Genomic DNA, 19136 nt, shown 5'->3' with positions numbered 1-19136 from the left:
AGTAACTAGCAGGAAGAAATTTATAAGCATTCTAGGCAAAAATAGAGAAAAGACTTATTTCTTTCAAGTTTACCTGGACTTAGAAGTGTTAACCCAAATTAAAAAAAAAAAAGAAGAAGCTTTCTAAGATAAATTTACTTGGGAACATTGTAATGAGAATACGTGTGTTATTGTAAAAATCAGTATTCAGAGTATTTTCCAGGTAAGTAAAGTTTAATTTTTTTTTTTTGGCCCAGTTACACTGAAAGGCAGAATTGGATATTTCTCTAAAAACACCTTCAGACTCTACTAGCAATTTTTTAAAAAGGAAAGTCATCTAGGTAGCATTTGTTTTATATAATATTTAAAGTTATTAATTGAATTTTCCACAGTATAATCTATTAAATAATTGGTCCCACAAAGATAAGCACATGTCAGCATTTACAACCCTGTTATGAAGGATCTGTGTGACACCACTAACAGGACACAGAGCTGATTCTAGAGCTGACTTTGTGCTCATGTCATGACTTGGCTCTTCAAGTGTTTTCACTTAAAGTATAAAAGTACCTGTTCATGTGAGTTAAGGTGGATTACATTTGGCTACTAGCCACGTTGAATTCTGTTACAGATGGTTTTGTTAGATTCTGGACTTCCTGTAAGAACATGAATGTGTAAAGGTAAACATAAAATGTAAGTGATGACAGATATAAACTTTTTTCTGAGTAAACAAAATTCTTCCGATTAATGTGGTCTTACTGCCTCAACAAATGAGGCTTCTTAATAAGTTGCTAAATATTTCCAGGGTTCACTGAGGCTTCATTTAGCAGAATTAAAGTCTTTTATGTAATTCATTATATTGACTGGCAGGCTAGTGATCAAAAGTGTAGGCTAAAATAAGAGTTTCTGTAAAACTAAAGATGTTCAGTAGTTGATTTGCAAATGGTTCATTTATTCATTCATTGATATATTCAACAAATATATTTATTAAGTGCTCCCACATGTTAAGCGCTGTTGTCTGAGCTAAGGACACAGTAGAAACAAAGCCCTGCTCTTGCAGAATTGTACACAGATGGGCAATGGACACATAAGCAATTATTTGATGTCATGTGTTGATAATTAGAAGAAAAATAAGCTGTGTAGGAGGACAGAATAGCAAGGGTGTGTACATGGTATGGGGAATGCCATGTCAGATAGGATGGTAAAAGAAGCACTCTGATAATTTGACATTGGAGCCAAAGCTTGGAGGAGGGAGCAAGCCAGGTGATTATCTAAGGAAGAATATGCCAGGCGTTGGGAATCATGAATTTAAAATCCCTGGTGATGACCATGCTTGGACTGTTCTAGGAATAGCAAAGAGCAAATAGAATTGGAACAGTGTGAGTAAACAGAATGGCATAGGATGAGATCAGAAAACTACCAGTAGGCTCGTTGAGTAGAGTCTTCAAAGCTGAGACCTGTAAATAAAGACTTTAGATTTTATTTAGAGTGAGACAGAAAGCTATTAGAAGGTTTTCTGACTTTTTTTGTGTGAAGAATAGACTAGAATGGAAGCAAGAGAGCCAGTTAGGAGGATATTGTATTCAGGAAGAAAATGATAGTATTGGGGCCAGGGCATTAGAGTGGATGTGATGAGAAGTGGTGGATTTACTTTGCAGGTAAAGCTAACAGGATCTCTTGAGGTATTAGATGTTGGGTTCTTGGTGAGGGATATTAAAGGATGACTACAAGATTTCTTGCTAAAACAACTAGATGGTTGGATGATTAGAGAAGTCATATATTCAAGACTGATAAATAGAATGACCAGATCTGGGTAAAGCAACTAAAGAGTTATGTTCTGGAAATGTTATATTCCAGGTGCCTGTAAGTCATCCAAGTACAGATAATGCTTAAGTATCCAGATAAATGAGTCTGGAATTCAGGGCAGTAGGTCAGGGCTTAAGATGTGAATTTGGGAATTTAGGACATAAGACTGGATGGAATCATCTAAGGAGTGAGTTAGAGAAGAGGTTCCAGCTCTAAAATTTAGAGATTAGGATGATGAGGAAAATCCAGCAAAGAAAACTGAGAGGGAGCAGCCAATGAAGTGAGCAGAGAACCTGGAGTTGTTTCACCTTTATATCTGTTTTTCTTGTAAAGCTGGTAAGTGATTCCTGAATCTGAAAGGAAACTGTTTATTGAGATATCATTAGGACATGTTATGTGATAATGTGCATTCACATCTTAGAAAAAAAAGTTATGTGTATAAGGTATTTCCAAGAGGAAAATAGACAAAAATAGAGATATTGATGTTCTTTCCTTCTCATTCCCTTTCCCGACTGCAAACTGCCTTCCAATTTTTAAAAAATGCATTTTATTATTTTAAAAATATGGGTAACTGAGATTAGACATAAAACATGCCCTCAAGATGTTTACAGGAGCTGTATATACAGATATATGTAATGCAAGATTTTCCTTAAGGAACTGGTGAGCTGCCTACTGTAATGAGAATTGGGCAAGTTATTATATTGCCTTTTTAGCCTTGGCTACCAAGAATCTTGGGGATAAATTTGATGCTCTATTTTTAATAATTGTGTTAAAAATTGAGGTTATCATATGTGTATTCTGCTTTTTATGTTTTTGGTTTCTACCTTTATTAGCATTTTATTATTATAAGCTGTCTCAAATCCCTTCTGGAATGAGTACTGATATTAAGAAAAATATAAATATATTGGGCTATAAGGGTTAAAAGGACAGATACATTACTTCCTTTGTCATTTTTCTCATTTTTCCCAATTCATTGACTTTATTTTTAAAATTATAACTATATGTTGCATGTGAACATTTTAGAAAGATGTTAACCAAAGTGTATACTAAAGTACAGACATTAATGTTTTTAACCTATACATTTGCTGTTCATTAGGGACTGTCCTCTGCCATTCAGATTTCTAGATAAAATCTTCCTAATTGTTTCTTAAATGTTCCACACTGTCCTAGAGTCTTTCACTGCTTTATTTTAAAGCAACTCTGTAGCTTACTGTGGAAAGAGTAAGATCAGGAAAGAAATGAATTTGGAGACAGAAGAATTCTAGTATTATAGTATTACTTAGAAATCTGTAAATTCTAATGTCTATTATTATGGCAATCCTAGTCTTATTGAAACATGAACTGTAAGAATATCTTAGACCTATAAAACTAAACTTTCCAAAGTATCTAAGCTCACACCCTGATGTGTCAGCAAGCTTTTGCTAGGTTTGCTGTGATAACAAACATTTCTAAATTTCAGTGCCTTATAACAATAAATACACTTATTTAAGTGTATTTCTCCTTATTGCAGCTGTGAATTGGCTGTGGCCTTGTGCCATGTGTATTCTCATCCTGGAATCCAGGCTGAGGGATCAGCCTCTATCTGGGACATGCTGTTCTTGTGGCAGAGGGGAAATGGCAATAGCAGAACCAGAGAAAGAGTCTTAAAGCATCCTTTTGGAAGAGACAGACACTATTTCCACTCACATTTCTTTGGGCAATCACTGAGAAGTGAGGAAGTATAATCATATCACAGGAAGGGGCAGTGAATAATTGGGACAAAAATACAGTCTACCACATGGGAAGATGGGATGTTGTGAATATGATTATGAGATTAAGGAACCATTATTGTTAATCTCATGGGTCATTTTAGTTTCAGGAGCCTCATGGTAGGAAAAGTTAGAATAATAAATAACAAAGCATCATTTTAGTGCCATTTCCAGAAATTTGTAGTGGTAAGCTATGCATTAATAAAATTAATCCTCTGGATGCAGAAAGACATTTTATAGGTAGATGTCTGTCATCCCAGGTTGAGTGGTGATTGATGTGTTGTGTACCAATCTTCTGTTTTGCAGTGAGAAATGTTTTAGATGAAGATAATGATAATGTTGGGCAACCCAATGAGTATGACCTGAACGACAGCTTTCTAGATGATGAGGAAGAAGACTATGAGCCAACAGATGAAGATTCTGACTGGGAACCAGGAAAGGAAGATGAAGAGAAGGAAGATGTGGAAGAGCTTTTGAAAGAAGCAAAAAGGTTTATGAAAAGAAAATAGTAACTAACTTCTGTAGTCATATCTGCCTTACATTTACTTTTTCTTTGTGGGAAAACATTTATGAACTAAGGAGGTACTTAAGTGACAGTTATTTTCCTTCTTTTGATAGTTAATGACTTTTACTACTGGCTCTTTACAAATGAGACATTGAAACGTCAGCCTTCAGTATAATAGATGGAATTTTTTGTTGCCTTGCCTTTTCTTTCCTACTTAAAGCATCTGGAAATAGGAAGACAGAGAAGGTAGAGTAAAAATGGATATTTTTTATATACTTTGTATATTGGTAATAAAAAGTAAAAGCCATAGGTTGCATAAAACTCTGGTCTTTTTAAATTTTTTTCCAAAGATTATGGAGTACTCTGCAAGTATAACCAGGCAAATTACATGAAAACATGCCTCTTTTCATTGTTACTGAGGTAATTCTGTAAGCAGAACCAGGCTTTAAAAAATGCAGCCATTACATAATGGCGTTTTTTTTCTAGTACCTTAGATGTGAGCTTTGCAATTTCACTTACTACTTTTATCCTTCAAAACTTGGGAAGATTGGTTCCAAATGGGTACTGAAAATAGATTCAACTAGGCTGTAGAAGAGAAATGTTCACCATGTAGGGAATGTTATTTTGTGTTCCACATCTGCAATTTACTGTATGTTTGAATTTAAAAGTAAAAAAACTCAAAAAACTTGACCTTTTTTTTCAAACTAAAGTCCTAGCTGATTGTTTTAACTCTCAATGTGCTGTCTTTATAGTAAGAATAGAGAAATGACATAACTTTCTCAAATGGCATTAGTTTTGCCTTAGTTTTTTTGACCTCAGATGAAAGTAGCAAGTTGTTTGCCAGTTGAAAGTTCAAGATTCTGGCCTCCCATATCAAGAAGAAACCACTTATTCTCCAGTTTTATGAAGTATCTTTCTGTATTTCTGTTCTAAAACTACTTTAAGCCCTATAATGCTCTTCATATTACGTGACTTTGAATTGTTAAAATGTAGTTTAGAATCTTTAATAACAGTTGGGTTGTGTACACAGAGCAGGAGATATTTATTGAAATCATAAATCACTAAGCCAAAAGAATCTTTGTTAAATGCTATTATTTTCTACTCTAAAGGAACCTAAAAATTTATATCTTAAAAGATCAAAACATATTTATAATAATATTTTCTCATTGCTTTAAAATATATCTCCCAGTAATTATACAATATTTAATATTTACTTAAACTGGAACAAGAATAAGATAAACATTTCTCTAGACTATAACCTATTATTCTGATTTTTATCTCTTATTGTTATTTGGGAACTATTTTTCCCCTTATAATGTCCCTTTAGCCTTGGTAGTATAACAAATCTACGAATGTAATATTTAACTTATTCTCATCCCTGCCACTAACTTAATCCTTGAAGTGTTACATAATCTACTCCTAGGTATATACCCAAAGGAATTGAAAACATTTCCACATAAAAACTGTACACAATGTCAATAGAAGCATTATTCTTAACAGCCAAAAAGTATAAACACCCAAATGTCTATCAACTGATGAATGGATAAGCAAAACGTGGTATATCTGTGCAATGGAATATTATTTGGTCATAAAAAGGAATAAAGTACTGATACATGCTACAAGATAGATGAACCTCGAAGGCAAGTAAAAGAAGCCAGACACAAAAGGCCACATACTGTATGAACTCATTTATATGAAATTTCCAAAATAGGCAAATCCATAAAGACAGAAAGCAAATTTGTGGTTGCCAGGGACTTGGGGAGGAAGAATGGGGAGTGACTGCTAATGAGTACAGGATTTCCTTTTGAGTGATAAAAATGTTCTAAGATTAGATGGCAGTGATGGTTGCACAACTCTGTAAATATATTACAAACAATGCATTGTACACTTTCAAAGGGTAGATTTCATTGCACATGAACTATATATTTCAATAAATCTGTCACAAAAAAGTAATGCAAAGGGTAATACCAGTCTTTTAGAAGGAAAAAAATATTTAATATCAAAGGATATTCTTCGTAGTAATGTAATAGTTCATGGTAGCTGCTTTTAACGATACAGTTTTAATGCAACTTTCATAATCATCCTGAAGACACTTTTGAGTATAACTATTGTATAAATAAATGTATAGCTTAATTGACTGAAGTGTAAGGAAAATGAAAGTGTAATTGGACTGTGTTTAGATCTGTGTTTTCCAAAACAGAGGGAAAACCGGTAACATTAGGCTGTCAGTGGTCTCAAGAGCACCATTAACAAAGCTTGATTTTTTAAATTAATTGCTGTTCTATACAGTGGATAAGAGCCAATTCTCCCTGTCATGGTGTTCCTGGAACTGAAACTATATCCCAGCCTCCTCTGTCATGGTAAAAATTATCATATATACATTTCTCACCTATGTGCCTAATTTTAAAAGCAAATATTTTTTGGCTAAACTTTTGAGGGGGGATGGGTTTTCTAGGACCCTGGGAAACTGGAGACCTGAAGAGTTTTGGGGGACACTTGAACACTGACTTTGGTGTTTTCCGCTGGTTGAGGATGGCCCTATTGATACTGAGTTTCTAGAACTAGAGGATCCTAAACATTCATTGTAATGAAAGCAGATAGATTGTGAGCATAATTATTCCAGAATGTTGATGTAAAGCTGAGAGTAAATGGGTAGTTTCTTACAACTAATTGTTCAGTGTCACCAGCACACCTCACTGAGGGGGAAACTGTCCGCCAGCACGCTGCATCCAGCTCTGCTCTGTGAGACCACCTCATTCCCATTCAGTCTCTTTGTTGGCCAGGAGTCCATAATGATGTGTGCATGTGGGGGAGGGGGATCTTTTCCTGCCAATCTACAAACCTAGCCTACAAAGCTTCACCTCTACAATATGTACTGAAAGTAAAGTGATAAAGAATAATTATGATTGAGATTATTATTGGCCACCCTAATATAATGTACATAATAAACTTTATCATCATAAACAACCACAGTTATACTCTGTTGTGCCCAAGATACTGTCTTAGGTGTCAGCAATTCAAAGAATAACATAGAGTCCCTATTTTCAATGTGCTTACTCTCTATTCTGGACAATAGGATATTTATTCATTCAGTGACAGTGACTACTAAATACTATGAAAGATACAAAAAAGAAAAAGAAATGGTGTCTACAGTAAAAGATTTTACAAAGGCAATGAGGCAAGCATTCAAATAACATAGTGGATAGAATGGGACCAGTCAGAGAAGGAGAAGCTAGAGTGTAACAGAAATACCCCTCTGGCTGTATACTGAAGTATATACAGTCTCAGTCATGAGAAAATCTTGGTGTGATTGAGTTGCAGGATGAACTAACAGATTTTTTTATGGAACAAAATTTTTACTTGAAAGAATGACTGGCAGACATTATGATTATTCAAACTTGAGTATTTGGCAGATGTTTTATCAAACATGAACTAAATGAGCCCTGTTTTCAAGGAAAACAACCAACAGTATTTGCTGTAATGCTGAAATTTGAGCTTTTAAGCAAAAATCAGAATTTTGGAAGAACTTGAATTCATCACCATTAGCTTGATAGCTTTTCAAAACTCTAAAAACTATTATGATGATATTGTAGGTGATATGATATAATAAAATGTATCAATATTTGGAAGATCTGCAAAACTTAGTGAGCCAACATTTTCCACATAACCAGTGTATGATGTTATAAAACCAGGCATGGGTAAGAGATCCAGTCAAAGTGTAAGATGAAGCAATGGACTTAATGTAACAGAGTCTGTTAAGTTCATTAATATGGTTTCAGATTCCATATTTCAACTAATCTTCCAGAAACTGCCATTTGTCTATTTTTGTGACATCAAGAAGAATATCCACCATTACCTGAAAAGCCTATTAAAATACTCCTTCCTTTTCAACTACATATCTGTGTAAGGCCTGGTTTTCTCCATGTACTTCAAGCAAAACAACATAGGAGAGCAGATACAGGAATCTACCTGTCTTCTAGAGAAGACAGACTTTAAAGAGATTTGCAAAAATGTAAAACAATGCCATTCATCTGACTAAATTCTTTAAAATATATAATAATTTTTTATAAAATACATGTATCCATGTGTAATGGGTTTACTCTTCTTTTTAAGTGAATTACTAAATATTTTAAAAATTTCTCAATTATAATCTCCAGTATGGTAACTGTCTACAAATACGACCCTAATAAACAAAAGCTTTTTGGGTTTCTCAGTAATTTTTAAGAGTGAAAAGACTCCTGAGGCTGAAAATTTTGAGAACCACTCCAGTAGGTCACTGTGCCATTCAGTTAGACTAGTTATGCTAGGATAACCCCAAAATCTCAGTGTCTTAACACAAGGAACATTTTCTTATGCCAAGATTTTCTGTGTTGGGTGACCCTCTAGGGCACTGTCTTCCATGTAGCAACTCAGCATTCCAGCATTTTAGAGTCTCTGCCTTCTTGCAGTTGTATCATCTGGATCGTGAGACCTTCTTAATCATGACTGCAAGGGAATACAGAAAGTAGAGGGTTATAGTGTAATTAAAGGCTTCAGGCTGAAGTGACATCACTCCTGTTTGCAGCTCATTGGCCAGAAGTAATTACATGGCTTTAACCACTAGAAGGGGCTTGGGAAGTACAGTCTTATGGATGTCCAGAAAAGACTAGAAACAGAGTGAACACTAGTAATGTCTACCACAGTCACCAAAGGAGTAAGTGGTAAAAGAGAGTTGAGGACAAGATATTTAGTGTCATAATTTAAGGGACAGGAAGATAGATAAAAAGATTCTTCAGAGGAATTAGAAGAAGAGGAATGTTAGGAACTTTCTGTGTCACGGGAGCTGAAAGTAGAATGAATATTAAGAAGGAAGAAGTAGTTAATATTGTCAGTTGCTATAGAATGGTTACACACCTAAGAACTGAGATTAGATTTAGCTTCCTACTTCACTGAGATAATTGAAGCTATTCAATGAGAACTTTTACAAACTCTCACCTGCATCTACCCACCTACCAGCTATTCTCAAATTCTTTATCTTCTCCCCCGGTATTATAGATAAATTGTTTATTATTTTATTTAAAATCATTTCCCTAGATCCAGGCATCTCTTACGTGCTTAAGGACATTACACTGGTAATTCCTCCCCCTCTCCCATCTCATCAGTTTTTTCCTATGTACTGATTCATTCCCATCACCATGTAAACTTAATAATATTTCTTCCATCTTAAAGAGAGACAAAAAAACTTTCCTTAATTCACTCCCCACAACAGCTTTACTACCCTATTTATCTTCTCCCCTTAACAGGAAAATTCGTCAAAAGTGTTGTCTATACTTGCTGTCACCAGTGCCCATCCTTTAAGTCCTTAAAATTGTAACAGAAAAACATCAAAAGAACTAACATAACTAATTCCATTTTCGTTTAAGGGACCTTTACCCATTGCTACACATAGGCTAGGATAATTTCAGAGCACTGAGATTAAATGTGAAAACAGGAGTCATGTAGTTTTTGAAACTAATTCTGTGATTATTGAGGAAGTATGTAAACAATTATGTTTTATTGAAGATTTATAGGTGCATTGTGACCTGACCAAGCACAAAGAAGTTCCCAAAGCCCTTGGACTCTTACTGGTGCCCACATATTTGTACTCATTGGTCACTTCTTGGTCCCAACCCCCTCCTCTTCCTTTTGCCCTTAACATAAAAGCAGCCTGAAATTTGTTCTGATTTAAGATGGTACTTTAGGACGTTAGTCGGCCATCTTCTCGGTTTACTGGCTTTCCAAAATTAAGTTGCCTTCCTTGCTCCAACTCCTTATCTCCCTACTTATTGGCTGTTGTGCGATGAGCAGGATGAGCCTGAACTTGGTTACAAAATCAAGCCTTTCCCACCACCTTTTCCACTGAAACTGCTTTTGTCAGGTGCATCAGTGATTTCCACTCTCCTGAATCCTATGGTCATTTCTCAGCCCTCATCCTTCTCAATCTTTCCTCAACATTTGAAACAAAAGGTCACTTCCACCTCCTTGGAACATTTCCTTCACTTGACTTCCAGGAAATTAGAATGTCTTGAGTTTTCTACCCACCTTACTCCCAGTGTTCTTTGCTTGGTATTTCTTTTTTCCATGAACACTTAAAGTGTTCCAGCGCAAAGTCCTTGGTCCTAGGTTCCTTTTCCTCTCTACATTCATTTCCTTGGTGATTTTATGCAATCTTGTGGCTCTTTTCCATATGCTGAAAACTCCTAAATTTGTATCTCAAGGAAAGACCTCTTCCCTAAGCTCCAGGCCTTTATATATCCAACTGCCTACCCAACATTTCCACTTGACTGTAGGATAAACACCTCAAACTTCACATGTTTAATACTGAATTCTAATTGTCCTTCTGAAACTTCTTTGCCCTTGCTCAGGCCACAAAACCTTAAGAATATTTATTCTTCAGTCCCACTTCCTTCAACAATCAGCAAAATCTTGTTGATTCTACTTTCAAAATATATCCAGAATCTGACTATATTTCTGCACTTCAACTGCTATCAACTTGGGCTCCCTGCTCCAACCTTTGGTCTCCTATAAGTTTATTCAGAGCACAGCAGTCAGAGTAATCCTATTACAGCTTAAGTCAAATCATATTACACCCTTGTCCCAAACCCTCCAGTGGTCTCCAGTCTCACTCAGACCAAAGCCAGAGTCTTTATTATGTCCTTTATTATCTCCCCAACCTCACCTACTACAATTTTTCACTTTCTCTGATCCAGCTGGATTAGCCTCCTTATTTTTTCTCACATACGTTCCTGACTTCAGGTCTACGGCCTGGCTGTTCATTCTGCCTCGAATGCTCTTTCCCAAGATAATCACATGGATCAGACCATCACCTCCTTCAAGAGTTGTTCCCCTTGAGGGAAATGTCTAAGGCCTTACTTGGTCACCCTATTTGACATTTCTGCTTCCTCCACTCCATCCCCACATATACACTTCTGATCTCTTATACCTAGCTCTATTTTTTTCATAATATGTATTTCTCAAAATACTGTGTAATTTACCTCTGTTCGTTTTTCTTTCTCACTTTGCTAGAATGTAAACTTCATCAAGACAAGGGTATTTGTCCATTGTTTTCAGTGCCAAATTTCCAGTGTTAAGAACAGTGCCTAGAACATAACTGGCGCTCAATACATACTTGTTGAATGGATAAATGACTCTTTGGACATGAGTGATGATGACCAAAAGAGTAGCATGGGAGAAGCAAGATGTCAGGGTGTTCAGGAAGAAATGGTGGAGAAGAGATAAATAGATTGCAATCACTCTAGGGAAGTGTAGAGATGATAAAATCAGTAGAGGTTTGTTTTGTGTGGCATTGTTTTTATGGTGGGAACACACAGCATGTTTTATAGTCAGAAAGAAGGAATCTGCAGAGAGATTACAATGTTGTGAAAGTTAAGGAATGGGTCCTTGTACTTCTGTTAGCATTTTTGTATTAGTTAAATTTATTAATACAGTGATCCTTAACCTAGCTGTGCATCAGAATCCCCTATGAATTTCTTTAAAAAACAATAGGTGCTGGGTTCCATGAGAGACCTACTGGGTCAGAATCTCTCAGATGGGGCACTAGTATTAGTATTAAAATACACACACACACACACACACACACACAGCTTTCTGGTTCATGGATAAGATGCTGTTGAAGGACAGCTTTGGAAGGCAGGCAGTATAAGCCCACTTCTATATATCTCTAATGAGGAGTTCAGTCCAGGCCCAACAATGAAAAGCAAGCAGAGTTTGTGACGCCTCAAAAGAAAATTAATCATTCTGAAGTTTGGGATTAATCTGTGCGACTTTCATTTTTCATAAAGCATAAAAGATGGAAAGTCAAGAATAGAAGTAGCCAATATTCTTTGAAACCATAAAATTATACACACAGTAATTCTATCAGTGACACACATTATTCTTGAGATTTTAACCTTCATTAGCTGTGAGTTTAGCGGCTCACATTGGTGCTAACTACACTGTCAGGAAACTTCCTTGTTTGTGCCATGGGTGTCATTTTGTCTGTGGAGCCCACAGTGGAAACCTCCTATGGTGTAATGAAATTAGAAACGAACAACCAAAGGACAGGAAAAATAAATCTAATGGATGTGATATTTTAATCCATCCTTCTGAATAGATTAAAATCATATCTCTGGAAAAAAAGGCATCAGGTTGAACTTGTAAGCTGTTTAAAAATAAGCAACAATTAGAGTATTATGTTACTATTATGTAGCAAGTAATATATTTGAAGAAAAATAATATTGTCTTACATGTAAAAGAAAAAAGATTAATAATAAATCAACTAAGTATTTTAGAGCTAGACAAAAGCAGAGCATCCGAATTAGCCAAGGATAGGATAGAATTAGTAAAATCTTTAGATAAAAGACTAAAAAAGGAAAACCCAACAGACTTGATCAATAAGAGAAAAAATAGAGACAACTCTTAGCAAAAAAAAAAAAAAGACAAACATTAAAAATAAAAAGGGTTAGAACTACAAATATGGATGTTTTAAAATTTTGTAAGAGAGTATGTACAACTTCATGTCAATTTGTAAATGTAGATGAATGTATGACTTTCTAAAAAAAATAACTTTCCAAAGTGTACTTTATAAGACATTAAAAAGGGTGAACAGATTAATAGCCACAGAGGAAATGGAAAGTATTCACGTTTCTACTCGTAGGATAGTACCAAACATTGGGAATTACAAATGAATTATATCAAACTTTTTTTCAGCAAATAATTTCCCGCATCTTCATTCTTCATCTTCTCACCCTCTTCTGGACAACTCCTGACATTCTGTGATATTCAGCATTCACCATAAACATTGCATGATTCAGTTCTCCTTGATATCTTGGTGCTTGGACTCTTCACTGTTGGCATCATTAGGTCAGCAGGTGAACACTCAGGATTGTTTCTCTTCTGTTAGTAGAGCACCAAAAGGTAAGAAGCCAGGAGGCTTTCTCCTCATGGTTCTCATCACTGGATAAGAAATGTGGGTTGAAGAACTTGAGCTAATTAGGACTCCAGACAACCTCTGCCCCCCTTACCTCAGTGCTTAAGTGGGAGGTCCAGAATCTTCCTAATTGTGTTAGTGCTAGCTTAAGGAAATTATATCATTGTAATTCATCTCTTTTATTTTGAAAGAGAAATTTGTTGTTCCAAAACTGAGATTAAGCAAACTGTGTGTCCAGCACCCTTAATTCCATGCTGATAAAAGTCAGTTTCCTTTGACAATGTTGATTACTAAGAGCTAACTGACAGAAGATAAAATCGTGTTGCTTGCTAGGTCTAATTAATAGCCACAGATCAATCTGCCTGTTATTTTATTCTTAGATATAGCACTTGTTATTTTTAATTAATGGTTGACATCTCAAAATGGCATTAGTCATCCATACCTAAATATTAACACATGCCTCCTGCTAAGGAGATGTCCGTTTTTTGACTTAGCAGGCTTACTGGCCTGTGAAATAAACAGCTGTCTGGAATTAGCAGTCTGGATGTTTATGTAGATATTCCCTAAGGAAGGATACATGTTTGTTTTCCCCAAACTTTTTTTCAAACTAGCAGACTGACTATTGTCCTCCTAAACCAATAAAAGTCATTAGCACTTCACCTTAGAAGTGTTAACAAAATAGTGAGATCAAGCCTGTTGGAGTGACAGTGTCGAGTTAATGACATTCCCTGCATCTCTCAACACGACATTACACCAACAGGAGCCACCATTGGTTCATTTTATTCTTTTTAATTTAATTATTATTATTTTTTAAGACAGGGTCTGGCTCTGTCACCTAAGCCAGAGTGCAATGGTACAATCACCATTGACTGCAGTCTCAAATTCCTGGGCTCAAGCAATCCTCCTGCCTCAGCTTCCCAAGCAGCTGGGACTACAGGCATGCACCACCATGTCCAGGTAATTAAAAAAAAAATTTTTTTTTTTTTGTAGACGTGGGGTTTCCCTGTGTTGCCTAGACTGGTCTCAAACTCCTGGGATTAAGGGATCCTGCCCCCTTGGCCTCCCAAAGTACTGGGATTACAGGCATGAGCCATCGCACCCCACCTACTTGGTTCATTTTAAAGAAGAACATTTGTGCTTCCCTTGGTGGAGACCCTGGGGAGCTGCCTCACTGGCTGATTCGTTCTCTGGGGACAGTGCCGGCGCACAGAAGAGAGCCTCCAGGGGCCACGGCCCAGGCACATGACCTTACCCTTCTGACCTCAGCAACTGGTTTGGGGTGACCCCTTAACGCTAGCAGGGCCAGTCGGGTGCTTTTTCTAGGGTTTTTTTTTTTTTTTTTGAGTAGATAAGGACAGGGACAAGGAGCGCCTCGTATCGGAGGCGCTCTCTACCACAGCACTCTGGAGAGCAGGTCCCCAAGCCTCCATTGCTGAGGCCTCAGAGCTGTCTGGTTCTCTGGCTGGTTAACTCTTCCTTTCATCAAACGACCCCAGCAGCTCTTCATATTTTCCTTAAGCTAGTCAGTCCTGTCTGTTACATACAGCATAAGGAGAAACAAACCAACTTTTAGTTATTACACTAGAGTTTAAATTAAGATTAAGCTATGTAATGAACACTATGGTTGTCAATTAAGCAAATTTTGGTCATTGCTTGTTATGATCTTTCTTTTCCTTTCTCCAAAAGTTAGTAAGTAAGGAGTCAGGCTGACATAGAAATGTTGCAAAGTTAATGTTTGTCTTTTAAAAGTTTGACAATGCTGTAACATGAAATTCTGGCATTTTGCCAAGTAATGAGTCTTATTTTGTTACACAGGTGCTATGTAAATGCATCCTGACTAAAAAAAATGTTCTTCACATTTTCGGGGGGAATAAAAAAATGTTCTTCAGATCTTTGGACCACAGAGTGCAAAGTGTTGCACCAACATATATTAGCTTATTATTAGAGAGTTAAGTATAGCTTTAAACTGCAGCAGCTGGGAATGGAGTTTTAGGTTTAACGCACATTATAGGTAAAGAAATAACAACACCAAAGCTGGGAGGCAGAGCAAGGGCCACACAGGTCATACCGCCTGGCAGGCTGAGGAGCGCCTTTGCCTTTCCTCAAGGTTGTCCTTGGCAGCTCCTACAGCATTAGAGGGACAGATGAGGCAGAGCGGCCTGGGACCTTCCCAGGGACTGGAGGCAGGACGCACTGCCTGCCCACCACTTCCTACACTGGCTCCATCAGGAGAAACAGGGCTGAAGACAAGGTTGGAGGTAACTTTGCAGAAGAGAAGCCACAGGCAGAACTCTCAGAACATGGGGTAGAAGCAGGCTGGGTGCAGCGGCTTACACCTGTAATTCCAGCATTTTGGGAGGCTGAGGCGGGTGGATCACTTGAGGTCAGGAGTTCAAGACCAGCCTGTTCACCAACATGGCAAAATCCCGTCTCTAGTAAAAATACAAAAGTTATCTGGGTGTGGTGGTGCCCGCTTTAATCCCAGCTATTTGGGAAGCTGAGACAGAAGGATCACTTGAACCCAAAAGATGGAAGTTGCCATGAGCAGAGAAGATTGTGCTACTTCACTCCATCTTGAGCAACAGAGCAAGACCCCGATTCAAAAAAAAAAAAAGAACAGGCAGTAGAAGCAGAGAGGGGCAACCTTTGTCCTGGTCAGTGGGGTGGGGGTGTCAGCTGAACACTCAGGAGCCTCATATCTTTGTGTGACCTCTCACACTCTAACATCATCTTCTAAGTCACTGAATGGCTCCCAATGCTGCAAAGGAAGGAAAGCAAACAATTGGTATTTGGGAGCTCTGGGCAATAGGGGACAGCTCAGCTCCAGCCTGTTTGAATTTGTTAACTCATTTTCAGCACAGGACATGATCTGTGCCTTTGTGATCTGTGACCATTAAACACCAATGCTACGAAGTTGTACTGGCCTATGTAACTCCTAGCATCCACTCATTTGTTCAACAAATAAATACTTATTGAGCTCCCACTTAGTGCCAAGCTCTGCTCCAGGCCCTGGGGTGACAGAAATCCAGGCCATCCAGGAACTTCCTTCTAGTGTATGAATTTGTTCCACGACATCACACTACTTGATTTGTTCAAACCAAGATCTAAAGTCATGTTTGTGGGAGGATGGTTGGTTGTCTTTCTGCTGCCTGGCAACTTTTGTTTTTCAACACTGCCATGTACACAAATGCATTAACTAATCTCTTGGGCAAGGATCCAAGACTCAGAATAGCAAAGTTGGGCTTTTGTGGGGTAAACAGCCCAAAGACAGGCAGAAATGAAGTTCTCAAGCAGATGAGACAAATGAGCATGGAAGACAAGGCTAGTGTTCTCTATACGCAGGGGCCAGCTCTTCTCTTGTCTTCTTTCTTGACCTGTCGACAGCCTGATAATACCTGGAGCTGAACTTGGGAGTCAGCTCAGAGCTGTGTAGGCTACAAAAGACTCCGTTAGCTCCTCCTTACTTAAGATGTATTTCTCTTAAATAGCTAATTGCAAAGTGTCTGATACTCATTTTATTTTTTCTTTTCCATCATCCTCAATTTTAAAACACGTTCAGGGAAAGATCACAATTCTTAAAGAATTCCACCTTCCCTCTCAGGAAGAGCTAATTGAGGACTGGAAGTTGGATGGGTTTGGGTAGCACTAGGCTGAGAGTTCCAGCCAGAATACAAGCTCGAAACTTTGGCCTCCAATAGATAAGGTGGTTTACATTATTTCTCCCATTTGCTTTAATTTCCAGAATCCGAAGTATTTCCTTCTTCTACAACAACAGTTTTAGTACTGTGAAAGGCAATGCAATTTACCATTAAATGCCAGTGGAAATGCCATGTCATTACCCAGTATGGTGCAGTGCTTCATGACCTTCAGTTCTGATGAGTAAACTTTGCAAGATAGGCAAATAAGTATGTCAACACGTGCCGGCATCTTCCTATGCCTACAAACACTCTGCTGCTCTGTGGATTTACATTCCTGCCTCATTCCATTAAGGAACCAAGGCAGCTTACAGAAATACACAAGATGAAAAAGAAATAGATGGAGAATTGAACACAAAAGCAGAATAGAAAGCTTAAGCCAGGGATGAAGTTAATTCACAAGAATGTACAGAAAAGCATAGCTCATATACTGGTTTATAGAGGAGCAAATCCAGCTCTCAGTCTTCCCAAACAAGGGGGAAAGTCAGTTGTAAAATTCACAGGGTCCATAAATTTTAAAATAATAATATGCTTTATTTGGGGAAAGCATCGTTTTAATTGGTAGAGAGAAAATAAAATTAACTGTAGCCCATGCCTACAGCATACCAAGGAGACAGAGAATGCTGTGAACTTCAGTTTATATGTAACAGGCAATGAATACATGAGGCCACCAGACTCAGCTTCTGAGCCCAAGTCAGACCTGATACTCAATGGAGGTGACGTGGAAAAGAGAGTGCAGCCAGGTCCCACCGAGGGGCAGATCACAGATAACTTCCATCAGAGTTCGCCCAAAGAAGGAGCTGACTCCACCCTTGCCAAAAATGTTAACCTGAATCTAATTAAGCCTTTAAACCTAACTCCCAGGATACATGTAAAAATGGTAAAAAGTAGCAAGTTGAAGAGGCAAGGGGATTTACCCTCGCTCTCCTAACAATGGCCCCCAACCCTCATATCTTACCATGAGGAAGGGAGTTTTATGTTGGAGGAGGCTGGAACTGGGGCAAGGCTGGATACTGCTGTACTGGAGGTTCCTGTCACCCATGTGAGATAAGCTTGGGTGACACATTGCTCACCTCAGTGTAGCTCTTTGGGTAACAGAGTCTCTTGAGTGTCCACCAACAGAGAGACTTTCTCTTAAGTGAGCCCCAGATTCCCAGTGCCCAGACTCCTGAGAGTGGGTTCTGTTCTGGCCTATAAAAGAAATTAGGAAATTGGAGATGGAAGAAAGGGAAGGAATTAGGGGATTGTCCAGAGGTCAAGAGATGTCATTCTCCTGTAAAGTATCCTCAACAGATTTCAGTTGCCAACAGCAATCTTTCCCAAATGGAATTCTGATTCTATAGATATTTATAGGTGAGGCTTAAAAGGGTACCATGATGAAATTAATTTTGAAATGCGGAATTAAATGGGTTTGTTGCTTTGAGACTTGACATAGCCTTGCATAAGCAAATGTGTCCTGTGAGTCTTTAAAACTGGGTTTATATATCTACTGTTTCTAAAACTTATATAACCATGAATTTTTTTCTGGGGCATTCTGAAAATTCTGAAATATTCATTCACTCATTCATTCAACACATACTTGTTGAGCAGCTGGAACTGCCACAGACATTGTTCTTGGCATAGAAGATGCAGAGATGAATGAGACAACATTCTTTCCCAAATGGAGTTTATAGTATAACGAGATAACAGGAAATACACCAACAAAATAGAGACTACGATAGGTGTAATAAGTGCTATAGAAATAAAGCAGGGGAAAAGCATAGAGAATGGTGGGGTGGGAGCTTGCGGTAGGTGTGAGGGGTGGTGGCTGTTTTAGATCCGTGGTCAGGAAAGGCCTCCCTGAGGAGTGATATGTGAATACAGACCTGAGTGAACAAGGCAGTGGCCAGGAGAAGGTGTAGGAAGAGAGTATACCAAACGGAGCTGACAAGTACAAAGGCCACGGGCAGGAAGGAGCCTGGGGAGTTCCAGAAACAGCAGGAAAACTAGAGTGCTTATGGTAGAAGGATCAAGGTGGAGAGGAGGGGTGGGAGTGGGCTTCCTCTGGTAGAAGTAGGCAGGAGCCAGATTGTGTAGGGCTAGATCATGGGAATGTTCAGAGAAGAGGTGAGCATTTAGGGGATTTTGCAAATGACAGGCTGTGAGTTACAAAGGGCAAGAGTTTAGGGTTGTGAAGGAGTGAGAAACTGAGTCATATTTGTATACCTGTTGAACACACAGGTATAAGATAATAGATGAGGAATAAGTGAACTGGCATCTTGGATTCTGGTGGTGACTGAAGCAAACAGGGGTGACAGCATGTTGGGATAAGTTGTGATACAGGGTACTGAGCTCTCATTGCAGCTTCCAACCTGGATTTGTCCGTGGGCAGCCAAGGCTTGTGGCATCCTGAAGGCAGGGAAGAGGAAGTATTACCAAGGACATCTAGAGCTCTTCAGGGCTCCCTAACTTCTAGCTGA

At 38.1% G+C, this 19136-nt stretch overlaps 1 protein-coding gene across 12 annotated transcripts in view; it reads left to right on the top strand.

Annotated features, from left to right (window-relative positions):
- The window catches only part of APLF (aprataxin and PNKP like factor), a 164189-nt gene that overhangs the window by 105312 nt on the left and 39741 nt on the right, over positions 1 to 19136 (top strand). For 3 of the 12 annotated variants that reach the window (XM_063695832.1, XM_063695831.1, XM_063695837.1), the window contains one exon: positions 3837 to 4020. The exons of 4 other annotated variants lie outside the window; for them this stretch is intronic. In XM_063695832.1, coding sequence (XP_063551902.1) covers positions 3837 to 4020 — 184 coding nt within the window. Of the gene's footprint in view, positions 1 to 3836; positions 4357 to 12762; positions 12970 to 13797; positions 13940 to 19136 lie in introns of those variants that run through there. 5 more of the 12 variants (XR_010129957.1, XR_010129956.1, XM_063695834.1 and 2 more) reach the window with 5 other exon arrangements.

Source organism: Gorilla gorilla, chromosome 12, assembly GCF_029281585.2.
Source record: "Gorilla gorilla gorilla isolate KB3781 chromosome 12, NHGRI_mGorGor1-v2.1_pri, whole genome shotgun sequence".
In the NCBI taxonomy this organism is placed as follows: Eukaryota; Metazoa; Chordata; class Mammalia; order Primates; family Hominidae; genus Gorilla; species Gorilla gorilla.
This window is presented reverse-complemented; position numbering and strand designations above follow the sequence as displayed.